The sequence below is a fragment of the Pristiophorus japonicus genome, chromosome 5, assembly GCF_044704955.1.
Source record: "Pristiophorus japonicus isolate sPriJap1 chromosome 5, sPriJap1.hap1, whole genome shotgun sequence".
NCBI lineage: Eukaryota > Metazoa > Chordata > Chondrichthyes > Pristiophoridae > Pristiophorus > Pristiophorus japonicus.
This window is the reverse complement of record NC_091981.1, coordinates 56232994-56258797: the sequence shown is the minus strand read 5'-3', so window position 1 is coordinate 56258797 and position 25804 is coordinate 56232994. Positions and strand designations below refer to the sequence as shown.

Here is a 25804-nt window from a genome sequence, read left to right as displayed (position 1 = left end):
AGGGGCTGCAACTTGACACACTCCACATAAACATGTAGCACAGACTCTTCCAGACCACAGAAATTGCAGGCGGCCTGGGAGTCCGTGGTACAGCCCTCATCTTCGCTCCCTCAAGTCAAAAGGGCGCAGACTTGAATGGATGTGGCGGACAACTGGTTTAGCCATTCACCGCCAGATCTGGCTCGAATACATAACACACTGGTTCTTACTCTTGCCTACAAAAACTGCTCACTATTCCAGGATCGTTCTGGATTGCAAAAATACTATTCTCTGGATGGGAAAGCAAATTGTGAGGAGGACACAAAATATTTGCAAAGGGATATAGACAGGCTAAGTGAGTGGGCAAAAATTTGGCAGATGGAGTATAATGTGGGAAAATGTGAGGTCATCCACGTTGGCAGGAAAAAAACACAAAAAACAAATTATAATTTAAATGGAGAAAAATTGCAAAGTGCTGCAGTACAGAGGGACCTGGGGGTCCTTGTACATGAAACACAAAAAGTTAGTATGCAGATACAAATATGCAAGTAATCAGGAAGGCAAATGGAATGTTGGCCTTTATTGCAAGGGGGTGATGGAGTATAAAAGCAGAGAAGTCCTGCAACAACTGCACAGGGTATTGGCGAGGCCACACCTAGACTACTGCGTACAGTTTTGGTCTCCATATTTAAGGAAGGATATACTTGCATTGGAGGATGTTCAGAAAAGGTTCACTAAGTTGATTCCGGAGATGAGGGGATTGTACTGCTGGAGCCGAGTGGGCGGGAGATTCATCCCGCTTTTCTCGGCGGTAGCGGGAGCGGAGTGCAGCGGGCGGTGGACGGCAGAGGAGGCTTTTCGACTCAGGAATCTTCGGCTCCCGAGTTGTGTGTACGCACACGCGGCTGTCAAGGTCCGCCCCCCCCCGAGAAGCACCGACGAGAGGCCAGAGACTCAGAGACTGCTGACCGGAAATCACTCTGCGGGGGGGGGGGGGGGGAGGGAAGGGGTCGCTGTGGGGGGGGGGGGGGGGGGGGGGAAGAGATCACTGTTGTGGCGGGAGAGATCACTATTGTGACGGGAGAGATCGCTATTGTGGGGGGAGGGGGGGAGGAGAGAGATCACTGTGGGGTGAGAAAGTCTGGGGGGGGGGCAGAGACTGAGGGGGTGGGGGAGAGGGACTGGGGGTGAGAGAGATGGGGGAAAAAGATAGACTGGGTTGGGAGAGACTAATGGGGGCAGAGACTGGAATGGGGGGGGGGGGGGGAGAAGAGAAAGAGACTAATGAAATTTTTATTATAGTTCATTAATAAGGGAGTAAATAAGGCTTTATTAGACCATATTATTGCTGAATACTAGAAAATACTATAAACCATTTAAAAATCCATCAAACTGTGGAGAACTATAAAGATCTGTGTAATATCAAACAAACCTGTCAGCTGTGTCCATACCACCCACTTAAGATCCACTTAAAAGCACCGTCTCCAGGACAGTAAGCAGTTCCGGCGTTATGTCATGAAACTTGCACTTTCGGGCGGTATGTGGCGGTTCTAAATGGGTGGGCGGTGTGCATATCGCCCGGTGGTGTCACTCATCAAACTTCTGCTGGGTGGCATGTACCTGTTTTTTGATAAAACTTGTATTTTTCGGCAGTAAGCGGATGGTAAGTGGGCAGTACATCGATGAATTTCAGGCCCATGAGTCTGAAGTGCACTCACTGAATAAATTTAATAAAGTGCAGTACTTTAAGCTTGTGATATTAGATATTGTGACCAGATAGAGGCTACAGGGTTCCATTTTTCTGTCCTAATGGCAGAAGCTTCAGTTGAGCATTCCATGCAGGTTTAGCAGCCATCAACAACAACAACTTGCATTTAATAGTGCTTTCAAAGTGCAATGCCCTTCATAAGGAAATAGTGAGATGAACGAAATGGCAAGCCATGGGAGAGGGTTGAGAATGGGTGGACGGGGTGCCAGAGTTAGAAGATTGAAGGGTATGGGAGGGAAAGCGAGTCTGGAGGAGGTTACAGAGGTAGGGTGTAGCAAGGCCATCAGGGGATTTTAAGACTAGAATGAGGACTTTAAATTTAATCAGATGTTAATTTGCTGTCAACAAGTAATACAATATGGCAATTTTTTAAATAACTTTTTTTTAAGTTTATCATAACACACTTCTGTTAATTGTAACATGTGTGGGATGTGCACTGAATATTCTAACACTCAACCATAACATGACATCTTGAAAGAAAGAAAGATTTGGATTTATATAGTGCCTTTCACAAACACCGAACTTCTCAAAGCACTTTACAGTCAATGAAGTACTTTTGGAGTGTAGTCACTATTGGAATGTGGGAAACGCAGCAGCCAACTTGCACACAACAAGCTCCCATAAACAGCAATGTGATAATGACCAGATAATCTGATTTTTTGTTGTGTTGTTTGAGGGCTAAATATTGGCCAGGACATCGGGGATAACTCCCCTGCTCTCCTTTGAAATAGTGCCATGGGATCTTTTACATCCACCGGAGAGTGCCGACAGGGCTTCGGTTTAATGTCTCATCTGAAAGACGGCACCTCTGACAGTGCAGCACTCCCTCTGCACTGGAGGGTCAGCCTAGATTTATATGCTCAACTCCCTGGAGTGGGACTTAAACCCACAACCTTCTGACTCAGGGGAGAGTGTGTTACCCACTGAGCCACAGCTGACACGGCAATCAAATTTTGAGAAGTGCAAGAGTTAAAATTTGGTCATTGAATTAAGAACAAAAATTGCTGATAAATGTTCAGATAGTAGTCTTAAAATGAAATTAAAAACTTTCAGCCTAACATCTGGCTATTGTGCATGTTTAATATTTCATGGATCAATGAGCATTACCGTAAATTGAGAATACACTCACCCATAGTACGAACAGCAGGGGATCTATCCCATAGCAAAGCACTGTTAACTCATCATTACTTCCCACCAGTTTGTAATCTGATATTATTCCATCATCTTTATCTACTTCAAAAACCCAAAAAGATCTGATCAAAGATTTCCTAAAAATCCCAGTAAGTTTGATCAACTAAATAAGTTTCAATGATTGATTTGACTGCGACTTTCAGGAATTCCAGTGCAAGTCACAAGCTATTGCTATTAAAACCACACTTACTATTCCTTATAATCACCGTGTCATCAAAATTATGCTTGGCAAATATTGGTGCATGAATACTTAATATGTTCATATGACTTTGTTTTGACCATATTTTAAAAAAAAATTAACTTGTGTACACACACACACAGAGCAGAAAATGGCAAATCATAAATTTCAATCAAAACCTCAAATGGTGCTGACAAATTAAACACCCAGGGAACGGCTGCTCCAGCAAGATTGCAGTTCTGAGACCCAATTGTTGATTAAGAGTACTGAAATACTAGGAGAATTTTTTTAAAGTGTGACCAATCGTACAAATGTTTTAAAATGTCAGTCTCCATCAGCAATTTACTTACCATTTCATATCCAATGCCTTTCCACAAAGTGGGAAAAAAATACGGATTTGCTTTCTCCCATTTAACATAACATTCAGGTGTTTCTTCAACATTCTGCAGATAAAGAGCAGTTAAAAATGAATAAATATTAGACAGTTACAATCAACTCAGCAGCCCCCACAATATAATTTTAAAATTTATACCGTACTGTGGAATTGAAGCACATCCTTAATTTTTTTACATCACCCATAGGCAGCACATTTTAAATTGTACACATTCCTTCCAAGTTGTTTCTCCCTCACCCTGCTCCCCTCTCTGTTAAATTGTGGATTCAAGGGCATGTCTTCCTGGATAAACTGAAATTTTATATTAAAAATAGCTCATTTAATTTTTGAACACCTTTGCATTTTATAAACTTTTAAAATCTTAAAAACTTATGCGACAGCATCTTGAGTCAGACATACAAGGTCATAAGGACGTTGGGCATTCTTCTCAATTGAAGGAAGATGAGTGGGGGCAAAGTACGTTCAAGTCACAAACATTAATGAGGTAAAAATAGAGATTGCCAAACTGTAAAACAAAAATACGAAGAACCAAAAACCAGAAATATTTTTCCCCTACAAGGATGTCTGTTTTATTGTGGCTGATTTCATTCTTTATGTTATACAATGTTTCTCACAGAGTGATTGAACATATATGTGGCTGGAACCATGCTTTAGTTATAAAAGAGGTGCAGTCATCTCAGGGGATGTTGATTGATCTGAAAATAAATCAGTCCAATTTGTAGATTAGAATGATGGACAGGTTTTACTGGGGGTCACCAGGGCCTGGTTCTAGTGCACAATGCAGGTGAGTCAAAGAAACAACACGGAACTTTCATCAAATTTATAAATTGTCACAAAAGCAATCCCATATCATCAGCTTAACGTATCATTGCTATCCTTACATTTTACTGCAAACAAGCTGAATTAAACACATCAGTTTTCCAGTTCTGAGCAATTTGAAGGTTTTGTAACAATGAAGTATGATAATTAATTGCAATCCAATAAAGTGAGATATTATTTATATATTTCAACAAACTATATATAAATAATTTGATATATTTTTATATTTATAATTGATAGTTGAAAATGCAAAAGAATAAAGTACAATACTACTTTAGGTAAGAGATTTAAAAAAATGTCTTCATTATGTTAAATTGACATAACTGGTGAATGTAACACGTTACGAATCCAGGATACACTGTGCCAAGTTGTTACCACACATACATTACATGAGAGCTGTAATAGGTGTCACAGGCTAAGGATCCTGGGGTAGAGTTTCCACTTTGGGTGCAATCAGGAAATTGCGTCAAAATATGCTTGAAATTGTGCTGGTTAGGTTCGGCTTAATGGGCTCAAAATTGGCCAGGAGTTGCTGGTTTTTTTTGGAGCAACTTGATTTTTCTGGAGTATCTTAAAAATCCACATTTTGCACAATTTGCACCAGGGTAAGTGAGTTAGTTAGGATTTTTTTTAGTTTAATTTTATTTTTTTCAAAAGGGGGCGTTACCAGCCACCTACGCCCTTTTTGGCCACTTTCTGCTAAAATTCATTTGCATCATCACAAACTTAAAATCTTCCATGAACCAGCGCAATCGGGCAGCCTAGGACAGTGTAATTGTTTCTTTTTTCCCATTAATAAAGTAGTCCTTGATGTATTGAAGAGTGGTAACTTGGTGTAGTTTTATTAATACAGCTGAAATGGCCAGTTCTGCAGGTGGAGCCTGATTGTTTCATGAAACAGTGTAAAAGATTGTGGAAAACATAAGCGCAAGTAGTTTTGGGAATAACTCACCTACGTTTTAAATTCCCCGATCTTTAGCGCTGTTTCAGCTGATTCGACTAGAATATGGGTGCAAAACTAGCAGAAATAAAATGGAAACTCCGCCGCCCCCCCACCGCCCCCTTAAATTTATGGATTATTCAATCTCTGTCTGAAACAAGTGCAAAATCAATGGAATGGCTTTGTTGTAAAGACCAAACTATTTCCAAGCTTGGGCCTCATTTGAATTTAGCGGGCGAGCTATGGCTATCAAACAAGCAGTTAGCTGGTTGTGAGAGGGGAGGAAAATAGCTGGCCCTTGGGCTGAGTGGCTGGCAGGTCAAACCTGGGGGAGGGAAGGGGAAGCTTGGCCATCCAAGGAGTGGCTGAGATGCCTCTTCTTCCCTGCCCCTGCCTGATTTTCAACTATCAGCTGCATGTTTTTCACACGAGAAATGGGCAGTTGGCAGTTGGGAAACATCCCCCATCGAATGTCCACTGGGTCGGGTTAGCACTGGTCTGAAACCTTTGAGAAGAGTTTGTACTGAAAAGGATTTGTGTTATAACATTGTTGATTTTCCCTGCATTGGTAAGTGTTTGTAGTTAGTGGTGAATGGCTTGATTACCGAGAGGCTTTATTTGGTTATCCTGACAGGTAGAAGGGCCCCAATGATCTTCTATTCCCCGAGAAGATTTGATGCAGACAATGTGGCACCGATGTGATTGCACCCACGAGACTGCCAGAGGCTTGAAGCAAAACAGGAATGTACTACTCACTCATGTACTTCATCCAGGTGAAATTGAATTTGTTGCTTTTCCCAACTTGTGATCCAGTGTTCCAGAGTCAGGTCAGCTGGTTTCTTTCTTTCAAACCGGTTTGACGTCTTTCCATCTACATCTCCTTCAGTAGCCATAACTGATCTGTGAAAATGTACACTATGACATGATGTGTGTACAATGCACCAAGAGCACCCAGCAAATCAAATCACAGCCTTGCATGCTTCAAGTCACTAACTCTCAGTAAATAAATTTTTCTCTGGAGATTGGTGTAGAATTTCAGTTATGGCAGTCGTTGAAAAAACAAAGGTTAAATTTTAAAATAGGAGACTGTAATTTTAATGCAGGATCTCCTACCTCTAGAAAATGCTGATTTAATACACACACTGGACTGAAGACCCAGTGCACTACAAAAGAAAATCATGCAATATTATAGTGCTGTCGCCCCTGTTACATAATGCTATTAGTTTATAAAACATGAGGACCTGTTTCAAGATGATAAATACATCCTAATTATACAAATAGGCAATTCAGTCCCTCGAGCCTGTTCCGTCATTCATTGGGATCGTGGCTGATCTGTATCTCAACTCCATCCACCTGCTTTGGCTCCGTATCCTTTTATACCCTTGTCAAGCAAACATCTATTGATCTCAGATTTAAAGTTATTTATTGAGCAAGCATTTACTGCCTTTTGTGGGCGTGTGTTCCACACTTCTACCATACTTTGCATGAAAAAGTTTTTCCTAACCTCTCTCCTGAATTGCCTGGGTTTTATTTTAAGGTTATGTCCCCTTGTCCTAGATTCCCCCACCAGCGAAAAAGGTTTCTACCTATGTACCCTATCAATTCCTGTCAAACTCCTACTGTAGGTACAGTATAGTATTTGGAATATATTCACCCAAATATTGTGGAAATTATTCTTGCGATCAGTCTATTTTTTTTTTTAAAGACTGTATTTATAAACAGTAACAAATACAGATGCTACCAAGCCAATCACGACAAATAAACAATTGAGAAATCCAAAGAGGAAATGGTTAAACTCGTAATAAATAGCAATAAGCAGTCAACATCTGAACATTTAGATATCAAGTTATCCTTAAGATCAATCTGGGCGAATAGGTAATACTATGCACAGCAGGGATGAAAGAAAAAAGAGGAAACAAAGAAAGGAACTGAACGGGAAAAAAAAACAGGTAACAAATAAAGTGAGGAGAACAGCATCCAATTATCATAGGAAAGGGGAGATTTAGTGAGAGGTCTCCTTCAACACAGATAGGTGTGAGAATGCGGAATGCACTACTAGACATAATGACTGAAACACAGACCATGTCAACATTTCAGAATAGGTTAGATAATTGGTTGATGGAAAGGGGAATAAAGAGATCTGGGAACAGGATGGGTTCTTGGAATTTAGGATGATAGCTTGTGCAGAGGATAAACACCAACATGGACTGTTTGGCCTGTTTCCAAATTGTAACTTCTGTATAATTAAGATGTAATTAAGGTGATCAGTACAAGAGCAAGCACTTAATGCGTGTCAGCCTTGAATTCTGCTGTAGTGCGATCACCTTTGAGTTAGGAGGTCATAGATTCAGGCCCCACGCCAGAATTTCTTAGAAACACACAGAACAGGAGGCCATTTGGCCCATCGTGCTTATGCTGGCTCTTTGAAAGAGCTATCCAATTAGACCCACTCCACTGCTCTTTTGCAATAACCCTAGAATGTTTTCCTTTTCAAGTATGCTTCCAATTCCTTTTTAAAAATGACTATTGAATTTGCTTCCACCACCCCATCAAGCAATCCATTCCAGATCAGAACCACTCACTGCATAAACATATTTTCATCTCCACCTTGATTCTTTTTCAATAAGTGTGCTCCTGCGAGTGGAAACCGTTTCTCCTTATTTACTCTATCAAAACTCCTCATAATTAAATCCCCCCCTTAGCCTTCTCTGCTCTAAGGAAAACAATCCCAGCTTCCCTCATCTCTCTCGTAACTGAAGAGAGGCTTGGAGTTCTTTTAATGGAAGACTTTAATTTTCATATCGATTGGGAAGAGCAGATTCGCACCTGTCAGGAAGGTAGCGAATTTCTTGAGTGCATTCAAGTTAGCTTTCTAGAGCAATATGTTCTCAAACCAACAAGAGGGCAGGCAATATTAGATTTAATAATGAGTAATGAGCCAGACTTAGTTAATAATCTAACAGAAAGGAAACATTTATCTAAATAATCATCATATGATTGAATTCAATGTTAGGTTAGAAAAAGAGAAATTTAACACACTTAAGATTCTAGATTTTAGTAAGACTAACATTAATGGGATTAGACAGAGACTAATGATAGAAAATTGGTCAAAACTGTTAGCAGGTAAAGCTACAGATGTACAGCAGGAGGTGTTCATAAAATAATTTAGTTTAATACAGGACCAGTATATAGCCCCAAGGGGCAACAGCTCTACTTAGCAAATAAAACAGCCATGGTAAACAAAAGAAGAGGTGAGAGAGAATATAAAACTAAAGGAAAGAGCATACAATAGTGTAGATCCAGGAGACTGGGATAGATATAAAGAACAAAAGCAAGACAAAGAAAGATAATAAGAGCTGCAAAAAAGAAATACGAAATTAAACTTATGAGTGATATCAAGATGAACACAAAAAGTCTTTATTATTATATTAGAAGAAAAAGCATAGGCAAGGGTATTGTGGTCCCTTTAAAAAAACAGTTGCAGATAATACTGCAAATGAAAATAAGGAAATGGCTGATTTGTTCAATAATTACTTTGGGGGGAATTTTAACCCCAAAAAACAGGTGGGTTTAGGTCAGGTGGGAAGTTAAAGTGTTAAAAATCTGAATCCTGACCAGAACCTGCCTCCAATCCATCCATATCCGCTTATAACAGGAGGTGGGACAAGGGGCAGGCAGCCAACCCATTCCAGGAGGCTGGTTGTCCATATTATAATGAGGCTGGCGTGCCTCAGATTTAAACCATCATTTTAAATTTAATAGTGGCTGGTTGGGTTTTGCATAGAAACATAGAAACTAGGTTTGGAGTAAGCCATTTGGCTCTTCGAGCCTGCACCGCCATTCAATAAGATCATGGCTGATCATTCCCTCAGTACCCCTTTCCTGCTTTCTCTCCATACCCCTTGATCCCCTTAGCCATAAGGGCTATATTTAACTCCCTCTTGAATATATCCAATGAACTGGCATCAACAACTCTCTCCGGCAGGGAATTCTACAGGTTAACAACTCTGAGTGAAGAAGTTTCTCCTCATCTCAGTCCTAAATGGCCTACCCTTATCCTAAGACTATGTCCCCTGGTTCTGGACTTCCCCAACATCGGGAACATTCTTCCCACGTATAATCTGTCCAGTCCCATCAGAATCTTATACGTTTCTATGAGATCCCCTCTCATCCTTCTAAACTCCAGTGTATAAAGGCCCAGTTGATCCAGTCTCTCCTCATATGACAGTCCAGCGATCCCTGGAATCAGTCTGGTGAACCTTCGCTGCACTCCCTCAATAACAAGAACATCCTTCCTCAGATTAGGAGACCAAAACTGAACACAATATTCCAGGTGAGGCCTCACTAAGGCCCTGTACAACTGCAATAAGACCTCCCTGCTCCTATACTCAAATCCCCTAGCTATGAAGGCCAACATACTATTTGCCTTCTTCACCGCCTGCTGTACCAGGATGCCGATTTTCAAGGACTGATATACCATGACACCCAGGTTTCGTTGCACCTCCCCTTTTCCTAATCTGCCACCATTCAAATAATATTCTGCCTTCGTGTTTTTGCCACCAAAATGGATAACCTCACATTTATCCACATTATACTGCATCTGCCATGCATTTGCCCACTCACCTAACCTGTCCAAGTCACCCTGCAGCCTCTTAGCGTCCCCCTCACAGCTCACACCGCCACCCAGTTTAGTGTCTTCTGCAAACTTGGAGATATTACACTCAATTCCTTCATCTAAATCGTTAATGTATATTGTAAAGAGCTGGGGTCCCAGCACTGAGTCCTGCAGCATTCCACTAGTCACTGCCTGCCATTCTGAAAAGGACCCGTTTATCCCGACTCGCTGCTTCTTGTCTGCCAACAAGTTCTCTATCCACGTCAGTACATTACCCCCAATACCATGCGCTTTGATTTTGCACACCAATCTCTTGTGCGGGACCTTGTCAAAAGCCTTTTGAAAGTCCAAATATACCACATCCACTGGTTCTCCCTTGTCCACTCTGCTAGTTACATCCTTAAAGAATTCCAGAAGATTCGTCAAGCATGATTTCCCTTTCATAAATGCATGCTGACTTGGACCGATCCTGTCACTGCTTTCCAAATGCGCTGCATCCTTAATAATTGATTCCAACATTTTCCCCACTACTGATGTCAGGCTAACCGGTCTATAATTACCAGTTTTCTCTCCCTCCTTTTTAAAAAAGTGGTGTTACATTAGGAACTGATCCAGAGTCGATAGACTGTTGGAAAATAATCACCAATGCATCCACTGTTTCTAGGGCCACTTCCTTAAGTACTCTGGGATGCAGACTATCGGCCTTCAATCCCATTAATTTCCCCGAACACAATTTCCCGCCTAATAAGGATATCCTTCAGTTCCTCCTTCTCACTAGATCCACTGTCCCCTATTACATTTGGAAAGTTATTTGTTTTTTCCTTAGCGAAGCCGGTTTGTACTGGTCGCACCTCCCCCAGAACTGGTTCCAATGTCCCAGGAATTTGAATCCCTCCCTTTTGCACCACTCCTAAAGCCACGTATTAATCTGAGCTATCCTGCGATTCCTATTCTGACTAGCACGTCGCACTGGTAGCAATCCTGGGATTACTACTTTTGAGGTCCTACTTTTTAAATTTAGCTCCTAGATCCCTAAATTCATCTTGTAGGACCTCATCCCGTTTTTTTACCTATATCGATGCAGGCCTCGTGAAACCTGCCAGCTAAGGAAAGGTGATGACTGCTGGATCCAGGAGGAAAAATAATGGCACTAAAGACTGACAAATCCTCAGGACCTGATGGGTTCCATCCAGGGATTTAAAGAAAGTGAGGAAATTCTGATGACTTAGCCATAATCTTCCAAAGCTCTCTTGATTCAGGAATTGTTATTTTAGATTTGAAATTTCAAATGTAATTCCATTAATTGAGAGAGAGAGAGAGAGAGAGAGAGACCAGTAAATTATAGATCTGTTAATCTAATATCTGCTGTGGGAAAGTTATTGGAATCTATAATTAGGAACAGAGTGACTGAGCACTTTGAGAAATGTGAGCTGATTAGAGAGAGCCAACATTGATTTGTAAAGAGTAGTGTCAGATGTGGCTCAGTTGGTAGCACTCTCACCGATGAGTCAGAAGGTTGTGGGTTCACCCAGAGAATGCCCACATAATCTAGGCTGACACACCAGTGCAGTACTAAGAGAGTGCTGCACTATCGGAGGTGCCGTCTTTCGGACCGGGTCCCCATCTGCTCTCTCAGGTGGATATCCCATGGCACTATTTCAAAGAAGAACAGGGGAGTTCTCCCTGGTATCCTGGTCCAACCAACATCTAAAACAGATTATCTAGTCATTATCACATTGTTGTTTGTGGGATCTTACTGTGTGCAAATTGGCTGCCACGTTTCCTACATTACAACAGTGACAACACTTTAAAATTACTCCATTGGCTGTAAAGTGCTTTGGGACATTTTGATATGATAAAAGGCGCTATATAAATGCAAATATTTCTTTTTTTCCCCCTCTATGTCTAACAAACCTAATTGAGGTTTTAAGGAAATATCTAAAGTGGTAGACAGGGGAATTTCAATGGATGTAGCTTATAAGGACTTCCAGAAAGTATTTGAAAAGGTTCCACATTAAAGACTGCAATTGAAGCTCATGGAATTATTGACCTGATTGAAAGAGTGGGGATATTGGGTATGCATTCATATTGAAAGGAAATAAGTAGAGGTGTCCCACAAGGAACTGTGCTGGGCCCTGATCTATTCGCTATATTTATTAATGACTTAGATAAAATAATATAGAGAGCCACATATCCAAGTTTGCCAATGATGCAAAGATTGGTGGCAAAGTATGTAGTTTAGACGGGAGCATACATTTGCAAAGAGACACTGATAGATTAAGTGAATGGGTAAAATTGTGGCAGATGGATTTCACTGCAGCTAAGTGTGAGGTGATCCATTTTTGGACCTAAGAAGGATAGATCTGATTTTTACCATTTAAAAAATAAAGTTGGAACAGCGGCAGTCCAAAGAGATTTCGGGGTCCGTGTACACAGATCACTGAAATGTACCAGTTAGGTACAAAAAATAATCAAAACGGCTAATGAAATGTTAGCCTTTATAACTGGAGGGCTAGAATATAAAGGGGAGGAAGTTTTGCTCCAGCTATACAAAGCCCTGATTAGACCACACGTTAGAAAGGATAGACTGGCCTTGGAAAGAGTACAGCGCAGATTTATCAGACTGTTACCAAGGTTCCAAGGGTTAGATTATGAGGAGAGATTACATAAATTAGGCTTGTATCCCCTGGATTTGATTGAGGTTTTTCGGATTTTGAAATGAATTGATAGGGTAGATAAAGGGAAACATTTTCCTCTAGTGGGGGAGTCTAGGACAAGAGGACATAACCTTACAATCAGAGCCAGACCATACAGGAGAAAAATTAGGAAACACTTCTACATGGCTCATCAGACTGTCCAGGTGGATGTAAAAGATCCCTTTGCACGATTCAGAGAATCATAGAAACAATATTAATATGTCCTTACTATTCAGTATAAATGCACACGAGGCCCATACTTGAGAGAAGGTCACTGTCACTTATTCGCCAGCACTGAAGTGGAGAAGGTGGGTGGAGATTCCCCTTTTATAGCTGAAAGTCCAGGTTAGGAGTGTCTCCCACAAGTTCACCACCTAGTGGTCAGTGTTCTCAGTGTACAACTTAGGTCAGTTTATACATGGATTACAATGACAGTAGAATACATGACATGACATCACCTCCCCCCCAAAAAGTCTTATTGGGATCACAGGTTAAGTCTCTCTGGTGGTTTACGCTCCCTTGTAGAGCGCCTGAGTTGGACTCCGGTTGTTGGGCGCTGACCTGAGTGTCTGCTGTTTGCGGTGCCTCAGGCCTGTCCGGACTGCCCAGAGTGACTGGGCTCTCCTTCACTTGGTTCCGGTGTTCGGTCACCTGTGGTGGAGTGAACACGACATTGTGTTCTTCCTCTGCTTCTTCTATGGGGTTGCTGAACCTCCTTTTTGTTGACCTATGTGTTTGCGGTAGATTTGTCCATTGGTAAGTTTAACTACCAGAATTCTATTCCCCTCTTTGGCAATCACAGTGCCTGCGAGTCATTTGGGCCCTGCAGCGTAGTTGAGGACAAAGACAGGGTCATTGACATCAATACATCGCGCCCTCGCAGTCCCGTCATGGTAGTCACATTGTGACCGGCGCCTGCTTTCAACAATTTCTTTCATGGTGGGGTGTATAAGGGATAACCTGGTTTTGAGCGTCCTTTTCATTAGCAGCTCTGCGGGTGGAACCCCTGTGAGCGAGTGTGGTCGGGATCTATTGGCCAACAGGAGGCGTGATAAGCGGCTTTGTAGAGAACTCCCTTGGATTCTGAGCATCCCCTGTTTGATTATCTGCACTGCTCATTCCGCCTGGCCGTTTGAGGCCGGCTTGAACGGTGCCGTCCTGCCATGGAGTCATGGAATTCAATGCTTGTAAAGCACGGGTCATTGTCGCTGACCAAGACATCTGGTAGACCATGGGGGCAAACATTTCCCGTAGATTTTCTACCGTGGCAGAGGATGTGCTTGAATTGAGAATGTCACACTCGATCCATTTGGAGTAGGCATCTACTACAACCAAAAACATTTTTCCCATGAAAGGACCTGCGTAGTCCACATGGATGCGTGACCATGGCTTGGCAGGCCAGGACCAGGGGCTAAGGGGAGCTTCCCTGGGTGCATTGCCCAGCTGGGCACATGTGTTGCACCTGCGAACACAAAGTTCCAGGTCTGCGTCTATCCCTGGCCACCAAACGTGTGACCTGGCAATTGCCTTCATCATGACAATGCCCGGGTGCTCATTGTGGAGTTCTCGGATGAACACCTCTCTGCCCATCTGGGGCATGACTACTCGGTTTCCCCACAGTAGGCAATCGGCCTGAATCGAGAGTTCATCCTTGCGCCTGTGAAATGGTTTAAATTCCTCAGGGCATGCCCCGTACGTGGCTGCCCACTCCCCATTCAGGACACATTTCTTGACTAAAGACAGTAGCAGGTCTCTATTTGTCCAGACTTTGATCTGACGGGCTGTCAAGGGTGAGCCTTCGCTTTAGAAAGCTTCAACAGCCATGACCATCTCAGCAGCATGCTTGGTTGCCCCCTCGGTGGTGGCTAGTGGGAGCCTGCTGAGTGCATCGGCGCAGTTTTCAGTGCCCGGTCTGCGGTGAATTATAGAGTCATAGGCGGCTAACGTGAGTGCCCACCTCTGTATGCGGGCCGATGCATTTGCATTTATGGCCTTGTTGTCGGCCAAAAGGGACGCAAGGGGTTTGTGATCTGTCTCCAGCTCAAATTTCCTGCCGAACAGGGACTGGTGCATTTTTTTTTTTTACTGCATATACACATGCAAGCGCTTCCTTTTCTACATTCCTGTTCTGCCTGGGACAGACTTCTGGAGGCATAAGCTACTGGCTGTAACTGACCCTTGGCAGTCACATGCTGCAACACACCCGACCCCATAGGACGACGCATAGCACGTTAGCACAAGTTTCTCACATGAGTCATATGGTGTTAACAGATTGTTGGAGCATAACAAATTGTGTGCTCTGTCAAAAGCCCTTTCCTGGCTGTCCCCCCAGACCCATTTGCGATCTTTTTTGAGCATGTGTAGCGGCTCTAACAGCATGCTCAATTTGGGAAGAAAGTTTCCAAAATAGTTCAGGAGCCCCAGGAATGAACGCAGCTCCATCGTGTTACGGGGTCTGGGTGCTCTCTGGATCGCTTCCATTTTGGATGCAGTAGGTCGGATCCCGTCTGCTGCTACCCTCATCCCCAGGAATTCTACCTCGTGCGACTTCCTAGCTCCATTCGCCTTTTTCAGTCACAGACCTACCCGGTCCAGTCTGCATAGCACCTCCTCCAGGTTATGGAGGTGTTCTTCAGTATCACAACCAGTGATGAGGATGTCGTCTTGAAAAACCACCGTCCCTGGAATCGACTTGGAGACTTTCCATGTTTTGTTGAAAGATCGCGGCGGCCGAGCGAATCCCGAACGGACATCTGTTGTACTCAAACAACCCCTCGTGTGTCATGATGGTGGTCAGCTTCTTCGACTCACTCACCAGCTCCTGGGTCATGTAAGCTGAGGTCAGGTCCAAATTTTGAAAAAAGTTTGCCACCGGATAGCGTCACAAAGAGGTCCTCCGCTCTTGCAGCGGGTACTAGTCTTGGAGTGACACCCGATTGATGGTGGCCTTGTAATCACTACATATCCTGACCGACCCATCCGCCTTGAGCACCGGCACAATCGGGCTCGCCCAGTCACTGAATTCGACTGGCGAGATGGTGCCTTCCCTCAGCAGGCGGTCCAAGTCGCATTCTATCTTTTCCCGCATCACGTACAGCACCGTTCTGGCCTTGTGGTGTACTGGCCTGCCGTCCGGGTTTATGTGAATCACTACCTTGGTCCCCATGAAAGTGCCAAAGCCGGACTGAAATAGTGAGTCAAATTTGTCCAAGACCTGTGAGCATGATATTCGCTCCACAGGAGAAATTGCATTGACATCGCCCCATTTCCAGTTCATGACAGCAAGCCAACTCCTCCCCAGCAGTGCGGGACCATCCCCCGGGACAATCCAGAGTGGCAACCTGTTCTCAGAATCTTTGTGGGTCACGACTACCATGGCACTGCATAGCACCGGAATGATCTCCTTTGTATATGTCCGTAGCTGTGCGTCAATCGGCAATAATTTTGGCCTACTGGCCTTGGACGCCAACAACTTGTCGAACTGTTTAATACTCATCAGGGACTGGCTGGCCCGAGTCTAGCTCCATTGATACTTGGATGCCACTGAGGATCACTTTCATCATTATCGGTGGCGTCCTGGTGTATGAACTGTATATGTGCTCCACATGAACTCGCTGAACTTCAGCTTCCAGCGATTTCCCCCAGTGTTCATTTGGCCTCGTAGGGCTTACATCGGGCCCGTCCTCCTCATACATCAACCTGCACATACGCGTCAAGTGACCGCTGATGTTGCAATTTCTGCAGGTATATTGTTGATACCTGCAAGCTCTGGCTGTGTGTTTGCCTCCACATCTCCAACATGAGCCGTTGTTGGAAACAAAGTGTCCATTACCAGTCGATCGTCTCTGACTGTCTCTGTAACTGTCCTTAAACGCACCATTGACAGGTGTTGATGGCCCCATTGTCCCTTGCGATGGCAAGAATCGCCGTTCAGCTAGCCATTGTCTCTGTTGAATTCCCACTTTGGGTTCGACTACATGCTTGGGCATGTCCGACTGCCCTTGTCTGCCTAGAGAACTGTGTGCTGCGTTAACAATGTTGACTCCCTGTCCATTTGCAGCATTTAAACCAAGATTTTTGTCAAACATCATTCTGGTCCCTTCCTCCCGAGGTAAATGTCTGGGCCATCAAAGCTGCCGTTTCCAGGGTCAAGTCTTTGGTCTCAATCAGTTTCCTGAAAACCCCAGCGTGCCCGATGCCCTCAATAAAAAAGTCTCGCAGCATCTCCGCTCTGCATGCATCTGGGAACTTACATAGACTTGCCAGTCGCCGGAGGTCTGCCACGAAGTCAGGAATGCCTTGCCCTTCTCGCCACCGGTGCATGTAAAACTGGTGTCTCGCTATGTGCATGCTGCTCGCCGGTTTAAAGTGTTCCCCGATCAACTTACTGAGCTCTTCAAAAGTCTTGTCCGCCGGCTTCTCTGGCGCTAGAAGGTCCTTCATCAGGGAGTACATCCTGGATCCACAAACCGTCAGGAGAGGAGCCCTGCGTTTGTCGGCCGAATCCTGTCCCAACCATTCCTTAGTGACGAAACTTTGCTGTAGTCTCTCAATAAAATCATCCCAATCATCACCAACACAGTACCTCTCGTCTGTGCTACTAGTGGCCATGCTCGCATGGTTTAAATCCCAGTTTCTCGTCGCCAATAATATGTCCTTACTATACAGTGTAAATGCACACGAGGCCCATACTTGAGAGAAGGTCACTCTGTGACCAGTAACCTTTACTCACCAGCAAGTGGAGAAGATGGGTAGAGCTTCCCCTTTTATACCTGAAAGTCCAGGTTAGGCGTGTCTCCCACAAGTTCACCACCTAGTGGTCAGTGTTCTCACGGTGTACAACTTAGGTCAGTTTATACATGAATTACAATGTGAGTAGAATACATGACAGATATTCAGAGAAGCATAGGGTATTCTGGCCAATATGAATCCTTCAACCAATACCTGTACCACCAAAAAAACGATTCATTTGTCATTCAGATCATTGCTGTCTGTGGCACCTTGTTTTGCCTGTGGCACTGTTTGCCTACAAAATAACTACAGCCCACAAATATTTCACTGGCCCTGAAACACTTTAGGACTTCCCAAAGATGTGGAAGCTGCTATGTAAATGCAACTTACACTTCTGTTCAAAAAAAGGGGAGGGGGATAAAAATTGGTAACTACAGGTCAATCAGCCGAACATCAGTCGTGGGGAAACTACTAGAGACCGTTGTCAAGGATAATATTAATTCTCACTTGGAGAAGCATGGTTTAATAAAGGACAGCCAGCAAGGTTTTTTTTTAAAAAGGCAAATCACGTCTGACAAATCTGATTGCGTTCTTTCAAGAAATAACAAGAGAGGGTCGATGAAGGTAGTGCAGTCAATGTTGTACTTGTAATAATACATCACTTACTATAAAATTTGCTGTAACTTGACCAAACTTAAAATTTGACCAAACTTAATGTACCAGCATGCTTTACAAGGCCAAGAGACTTGTTACTAAGAAAACTCTGCAAACATAGAACTGCTGTGGTTGCAAACTGTGCAGAGATAAGAAAATGGACCTTGAGAGTTTTAACAAACAAAACAAGGAACTTCTTAAGACCATGGTGTAACTGGCCTTGTAGGCCCACTGACTAACTGACAAAAGCAGATTACTCACATAGCCTGAAACGTGTACGCAGTTTTTGGAGTATAAAAGTGCTTTCAAAAGACACGAGAGGCTGCTGAAGTCGGGCAATTTGGTCAGTTGCCAGGTACTAATCACCGCCAAACCGACCACGCGCTGGTGTTAGTACGTATGTGTTTTGAATATAATCGCTTGAGTGGGTTGCTTACTTAGAATATAGAGTGCAGGTCATAGCCTGTATGTTGAAGGATAAGATGCAGGCTGTAGCTTGTGCATGCTTATTTGTAATAAATATTCTTGTGTGAGTTTGCTTGTAATTTCTTGCTGATTTTTAAGTAAAGGAAACTTATTCCAGAATACTTTGTCTTGTGTTGTCTGTTCCACAGGTTGGAACTCTAAACTATTGGATGGGATGAGGGGTAATTCCACATGTCTTACACATGTGTACTTTCAAATGGCATTTGATAAAGTGCCACATAACACACGTATTTGGAAAACAGAGCACGCTCTATTAAAGGGACGGTGGTAACTTGGGTATGTAATTGGCTACAGCACCTCATGGTGAACAGATGTTTTTTTCTGATAGGAGAGAAAAATGCAATGGGTACCCCCAGGGTTCTATTGCTTTCCTTGTTCTATATAAATGACCTGGACTTGGGTATAGGGAGTACAATTTTGAAGATTATACAAAACTTGGCAACGTAATAAATAGTGAGCAGAATAGTAGTAATCTTCAGGAGGGCATAGACAGACTGACAAAATGGACAGACAAATGGCAGGTGCAATTTAATGCAGGCAAGTGTGAAGTGTTACACTTTGAAAGAAACAACATGAAGAGGCAGTATAATCTAAATGTTCCTATTTTGAGGTGGATGCTAGAGCAGAGGGATCTTGGGGTGCATATTCACAAATCCTTGGTGGCAGGGCAAGTTGATAAGGCAGTTATGGGATACTTGGCTTTGTAAATAGGGGTATTGAATATAAAAACAAGGAAGTTATGCTGAACCTTCACAAATCACTGGTTTGACCTTAGTTGGTGTATTGTGTACAATTCTATACACCACACTTTAGGAAGGCTGTCAAGGCCTTGGAGAGGGTACACATGTACCAGGATGATACCAGGATTGAAGGAGTTCAGGTATGTGGAGAGATTGGAGAAGCTGGGATTGTTCTCCTTAGAGCAGAGGAGGTTAAGAGAGGAGCTAATAGAGGGATTCAAAATTATGAGGGGCTTTGATAGAGCAAGTAGGGGGAAATTGTTTCCCCTGGCAAGCAGATTGGTAACCAGGGGTCACAGATTTAAAATAATTGGCAAAAAAAGTGAAATGAGGAGAAATTATTTCACACAAAGGATTGTTATGATCTGGAACACTACCTGTAAGGGTGGTACAATCAGATTCCATTGAAACTTTCAAAAGGCAATTGGACATGAATTTGAAGAGTTACAGGGAAAAGCTGGGGTATGGGATTAAATTGGACAGCTCTTTCAAAGCATCGGCATAGGCATATGAGGCCGAATGCCCGCCCCCCCTTCCGTGCTGTATGATTCTCTGATTCTAAGTTCATCCTCTGGAAGAGCTGGGTCACCAGAAAGAGACGGAATAGAAACATAGAAACATAGAAAATAGGTGCAGGAGTAGGCCATTCGGCCCTTCTAGCCTGCACCGCCATTCAATGAGTTCATTGCTGAACATGCAACTTCAGTACCCCAAACCTGCTTTCTCACTATACCCCTTGATCCCCCTAGTAGTAAGGACTTCATCTAACTCCTTTTTGAATATATTTAGTGAATTGGCCTCAACAACTTTCTGTGGTAGAGAATTCCACAGGTTCACCACTCTCTGGGTGAAGAAATTCCTCCTCATCTCAGTCCTAAATGGCTTACCCCTTATCTGTGTCCCCTGGTTCTGGACTTCCCCAACATTGGGAACATTCTTCCTGCATCTAACCTGTCTAACCCCGTCAGAATTTTAAACGTTTCTATGAGGTCCCCTCTCATTCTTCTGAACTCCAGTGAATACAAGCCCAGTTGATCCAGTCTTTCTTGATAGGTCAGTCCCACCATCCCGGGAATCAGTCTGGTGAACCTTCGCTGCACTCCCTCAATAGCAAGAATGTCCTTCCTCAGGTTAGGAGACCAAAACTGTACACAATACTCCAGGTGTGGCCTCACCAAGGCCCTGTACAACTGTAGCAACACCTCCCTGCCCCTGTACTCAAATCCCCTCACTATGAAGGCCAACATGTCATTTGCTTTCTTAACCGCCTGCTGTACCTGCATGCCAACCTTCAATGACTGATGTACCATGACACCCAGGTCTCTTTGCACCTCCCCTTTTCCTAATCTGTCACCATTCAGATAATAGTCTGTCTCTCTGTTTTTACCACCAAAGTGGATAACCTCACATTTATCCACATTATACTTCATCTGCCATGCATTTGCCCACTCACCTAACCTATCCAAGTCACTCTGCAACCTCATAGCATCCTCCTCGCAGCTCACACTGCCACCCAACTTAGCGTCATCCGCAAATTTGGAGATACTACATTTAATCCCCTCGTCTAAATCATTAATGTAGTGTAAACAGCTGGGGCCCCAGCACAGAACCTTGCGGTACCCCACTAGTCACTGCCTGCCATTCTGAAAAGTCCCCATTTACTCCTACTCTTTGCTTCCTGTCTGACAACCAGTTCTCAATCCATGTCAGCACACTACCCCCAATCCCATGTGCTTTAACTTTGCACTTTAATCTCTTGTGTGGGACCTTGTCGAAAGCCTTCTGAAAGTCCAAATATACCACATCAACTGGTTCTCCCTTGTCCACTCTACTGGAAACATCCTCAAAAAATTCCAGAAAATTTGTCAAGCATGATTTCCCTTTCACAGCCTTTGTGGAAAAATAGCACGGCTGACACAAGAAAAGTTTTTTTTTAAATCCTGGACGGACAAGTAGCGTCAGATGATCACCATTTATCTAACAAAAAAATGAATAAACCCCATGATGTGGTTGGAGTTTTTTTCTTTCTTCAAATACTTTTCTGTGATTTGTCCCTGTTGCAATGGGTGACTCGCTTTGCTTTACAAGAAAGAACGAGTGAGTCAACTGAAGTGGTACGAAGCCAAGCAACTGAGGGGAAAAGATGATATCGTTTAAAAGAAAGGTTGTATCGATTCCCAATTACAGTTTGGAGGAGGACAGGAGAACTAGGGAAAGAGCAGAAAAAGATTAGACCGCCCCCCAAAGATACCTGAACAGCAACCGACTTTTAAATTAAAATCGCACATTTGACAGACCGTTCACAAACATGCAAATATTCGTCAGGACACACCTGTCACCATACCTAACGGGCAAAGTTAAAGTCATTTCTTTGCAGGATATTACTAAGACATTTCTCCAGAGTACAGCAAATGTCTGATCACATCACAGTTTCTACGAAACTATATTTTAAAATGAATTATAATGAAACATTTAACTACCTGCTCTCCTGGAAAACTGCCAGTTACGTACTTCGAACTTTTCTAAGTGCAAGGTTTACATGGTATCAGCTCCAGAAAGACCGTGCAGGTTAGATGCTGCACGTATCACACTTCCTGCTTCCGACGATCAATATTTTAAAGCTGTGCTAGCACCCCCTAGGCCGGAGGAGTGCAATCTTCTAAATGGACTGAGCCGTGCTTTTTATCCAGTTAGCAGAGGTCAGCTGGCATGATGGAAGGGATGCTACAATTAGCTTTCCACACTCTAGGTTAGGAGAGAGCATAAAAAATAAAAGCCAGTCTGCCGGCTGGTGTTCGTTGTTTAGCGCTTCAACCGTGGCTGAGTGGCAGCATCTCTCGCCTTAGCAATTGGAAGGTTGCGGGTTCAAGTCCCACTCCAAAGACTCGAGCACAAAATCTAAGCTGACACTTAGTGCAGGACTGAGGGGGTGCTGCATTGTTGAAGGTGCAGGCTTTGGTATGAGTCGTTAAACCAACTGTCCTCTCAGTAAAAGATCCCATGGCAGTATTTCAGAGAACAGTATCAAAGCTCTCCCCGTGCCTTGACCAATATTTATCCCTCAACCAACACCACTGAAACAAATGATCTGATCATTATCTCATTGCTATTTATATGCAAATTGGCTGCCATGCCTCCCGACATTACAACAGTAACTACACTTCAAAAGTACTTCATTGGCTGTTGTCATGTATTCAACCAGCATTGTAACCCATGTATAATCTGACCTAAGTTGTACACTGTGAGAACAATGACCACTAGGTGGGAGACATTCCTAACCTGGACCTTCAGGTATAAAAGGGGAAGCTCCACCCACCTTCATCACTTGAGTGCTAAGGAATAAAGGACAGGTCACAGACTGACCTTCTCTCAAGCATGGGCCTCGTGTGCATTTATACTGTGTAGTAAGGACGTATCAATGGCGACAAGAAACTGGGATTTAAACCATGCGAGCATGGCCACTAGCAGAACAGACGAGAGGTACTGTGTTAAGGAATGGTTGGGACAGAGATTCAACATTGTTAAAGAAGCACACAGTTCTCCAGGCAGACAAGGGCAGTCAGGCATGCCCCAACATGTAGTCGAACCCAGAGGGGGAGTTCGACAGAGACAATGGCAAGCTGAACAGCGATTCACGCCATTGCAAGGGACAATGCGGCCAGTAATGGGGCCATCAACACCTGTTAATGGTGCACTCAAGGACAATAACAGGGGCAGTCAGGGACGATCGACTGGCAAGGGACCTTTTGTTTCAAACCGCAACTCATGCTGGAGGCGTGGAGGCATACATTCAGCCGGAGTTTGCAGAGATGAGCAAAATACCTGCAGAAATTGCAGAAATGGACACTGGGGGAAATCGCTGGAAGCTGAAGTTCAGCGAGTTCATGTGGAGCACGTATACAGTTCATACACCAGGACGCCACCGATAATGATGAAAGTGCTCCTCAATGACATCCCAGTATCAATGGAGTTCGACACGGGTGCCAGCCAGTCCCTGATGGGTATCAAACAGTTCGAAAAGTTGTGGGCATCCAAGGCCAGGAGGCCAAAATTATCGTCGATTGACGCACAGCTACAGATTTACACAAAGCAGATCATTCCGGTGCTAGGCAGCGCCACGGTAGTCGTGACCCACAAAGATTCGGAGAACAGGTTGCCACTCTGGATTGTCCCAGGGGACGGTCCTGCACTACTGGGGAGGCGTTGGCTTGCTGTCATGAACTGGAAATGGGGCGATGTCAATGTAATTTCCTCTGTGGAGCGAGTATCATGCTCACAGATCCTGGACAAATTTGACTCATTATTTCAACCCGGCATTGGCACTTTCATGGGGGCCAAGGTAGTGATTCACATAAACCCAGACGCCAGACCAATACACCACAAGGCCAGAGCGGTGCCGTACGTGATGCGGGAAAAGATAGAAGGCGAATTGGCCCGCCTGTTGAGGGAAGGGATCATCTCGCCAGTCGAATTCAGTGACTGGGCAAGCCCGATTGTGCCGGTGCTCAAGGCGGATGGGTCGGTCAGGATATGTGGCGATTACAAGGCCACCATCAATCGGGTGTCACTCCAAGACCAGTACCCACTACCGAGAGCGGAGGACCTCTTTGCGATGCTATCCGGTGGCAAACTTTTTTCAAAATTGGACCTGACCTTAGCTTACATGACCCAGGAGCTGGCGAGTGAGTCGAAGAAGCTGACCACCATCATGACACACAAGGGGTTGTTTGAGTACAACAGATGTCCGTTCGGGATTCGCTCGGCCGCCGCGATCTTCCAACGAAATATGGAAAGCCTCCTCAAGTCGATTCCAGGGACGGTGGTTTTTCAGGACGACATCCTCATTTCAGGTTACGATACTGAAGAACACCTCCACAACCTGGAGGAGGTGCTATGCAGACTGGACCGGGTAGGTCTGCGACTGAAAAAGGCGAAGTGCGTCTTCCTAGCTCCAGAGGCAGAATTCCTGGGGATGAGGGTAGCAGCAGATGGGATCAGCCCTACTGCATCCAAGACGGAAGCGATCCAGAGAGCACCCAGACCTCGTAACACGACGGAGCTGCGTTCGTTCCTGGGGCTCCTGAACTATTTTGGTAACTTTCTTCCCAAATTGAGCACGCTGCTAGAGCCGCTACACGTGCTCCTACGCAAAGGTTGCGAATGGGTCTGGGGGGACAGCCAGGAAAGGGCTTTTAATAGAGCACGCAATTTGTTATGTTCCAACAATCTGTTAACGCTATATGACCCATGTAAGAAACTTGTGTTAACGTGCGATGCGTCGTCCTATGGTGTCGGGTGTGTGTTGCAGCATGTCAATGCCAAGGGTCAGTTACAGCCGGTAGCTTATGCCTCCAGGAGTCTGTCCCAGGCAGAAAGAGGCTACGGGATGGTAGAAAAGGAGGCGCTCGCATGTGTATATGCAGTAAAGAAAATGCACCAGTACCTGTTTGGCAGGAAATTTGAGCTGGAGACAGATCACAAACCCCTAACGTCCCTTTTGGCCGACAACAAGGCCATAAATGCAAACGCATCGGCCCGCATACAGAGGTGGGCACTCACGTTAGCTGCCTATGACTACACAATTCGGCACAGACCGGGCACCGAAAACTGCGCCGATGCACTCAGCAGCTCCCACTAGCCACCACTGAGGGGGCTACCGAGCATGGTGCTGAGATGGTCATGGCTGTTGAAGCTTTCGGAAGCGAAGGCTCACCCGTGACAGCCCGTCAGATTAAAGTCTGGACAAATAGAGACCCGCTATTGTAACTAGTCAAGAAATGTGTCCTGAATGGGGACTGGGCAGCCACGTACAGGGCATGCCCTGAGAAATTTAAACTATTTCACAGGCGCAAGGATGAACTCTCGATTCAGGCCGATTGCCTACTGTGGGGAAACCGCGTAGTCTTGCCCCAGATGGGCAGAGAGGTGTTCATCAGAGAACTCCACAATGGGCACCCGGGCATTGTCACGATGAAGGCAATTGCCAGGTCACACGTTTGGTGGCCAGGGATAGACGCAGATCTGGAACTTTGTGTTCGCAGGTGCAACACGTGTGCCCAGCTGGGCCATGCGCCCAGGGAAGCCCCCCTTAGCTTCTGGCCATGGCCCGCCAAGCCTTGGTCACGCATCCATGTGGACTACGCAGGTCCTTTCATGGGGAAAATGTTTTTGGTTGTAGTAGACGCCTTCTCCAAATGGATCGAGTGTGACATTTTAAATTCAAGTACATCCTCTGCCACAGTAGAAAGTCTACGGGCAATGTTCGCCGCCCACGGTCTACCGGACATCTTGGTCAGCGACAATGGCCCGTGCTTCACAAGCACTGAATTCCAGGACTTCATGGCAGGCAATGGAATTAACCATGTCAGAACGGCAGCGTTCAAGCCGGCCTCAAATGGCCAGCAGAACGAGCAGTGCAGATAATCAAACAGGGGATGCTCAGAATCCAAGGGGGTTCCCTACAAACCCGCTTATCACGCCTCCTGTTGGCCTATAGATCCCGACCACACTCGCTCACAGGGGTTCCACCTGCAGAGCTACTAATGAAAAGGACGCTCAAAACCTGATTATCCCTTATACACCCCACCATGAAAGAAATTGTCGAGAGCAGGCG

General features: G+C 44.5%; 1 protein-coding gene across 1 annotated transcript in view; it reads right to left on the bottom strand.

Annotated features, from left to right (window-relative positions):
* Window positions 1-21783, bottom strand: part of LOC139264349 (probable thiopurine S-methyltransferase) — a 77548-nt gene extending 55765 nt beyond the window's left edge. Inside the window, exons 1-3 of the mRNA XM_070880642.1 lie at window positions 21672-21783; window positions 6026-6169; window positions 3467-3559 (exon numbers count right to left, since the gene is read on the bottom strand). Coding sequence (XP_070736743.1) covers window positions 3467-3559; window positions 6026-6162 — 230 coding nt within the window. The 5' untranslated portion in view covers window positions 6163-6169; window positions 21672-21783. The remainder of the gene's footprint in view (window positions 1-3466; window positions 3560-6025; window positions 6170-21671) is intronic.
* Window positions 21784-25804: the final 4021 nt, after the last annotated feature.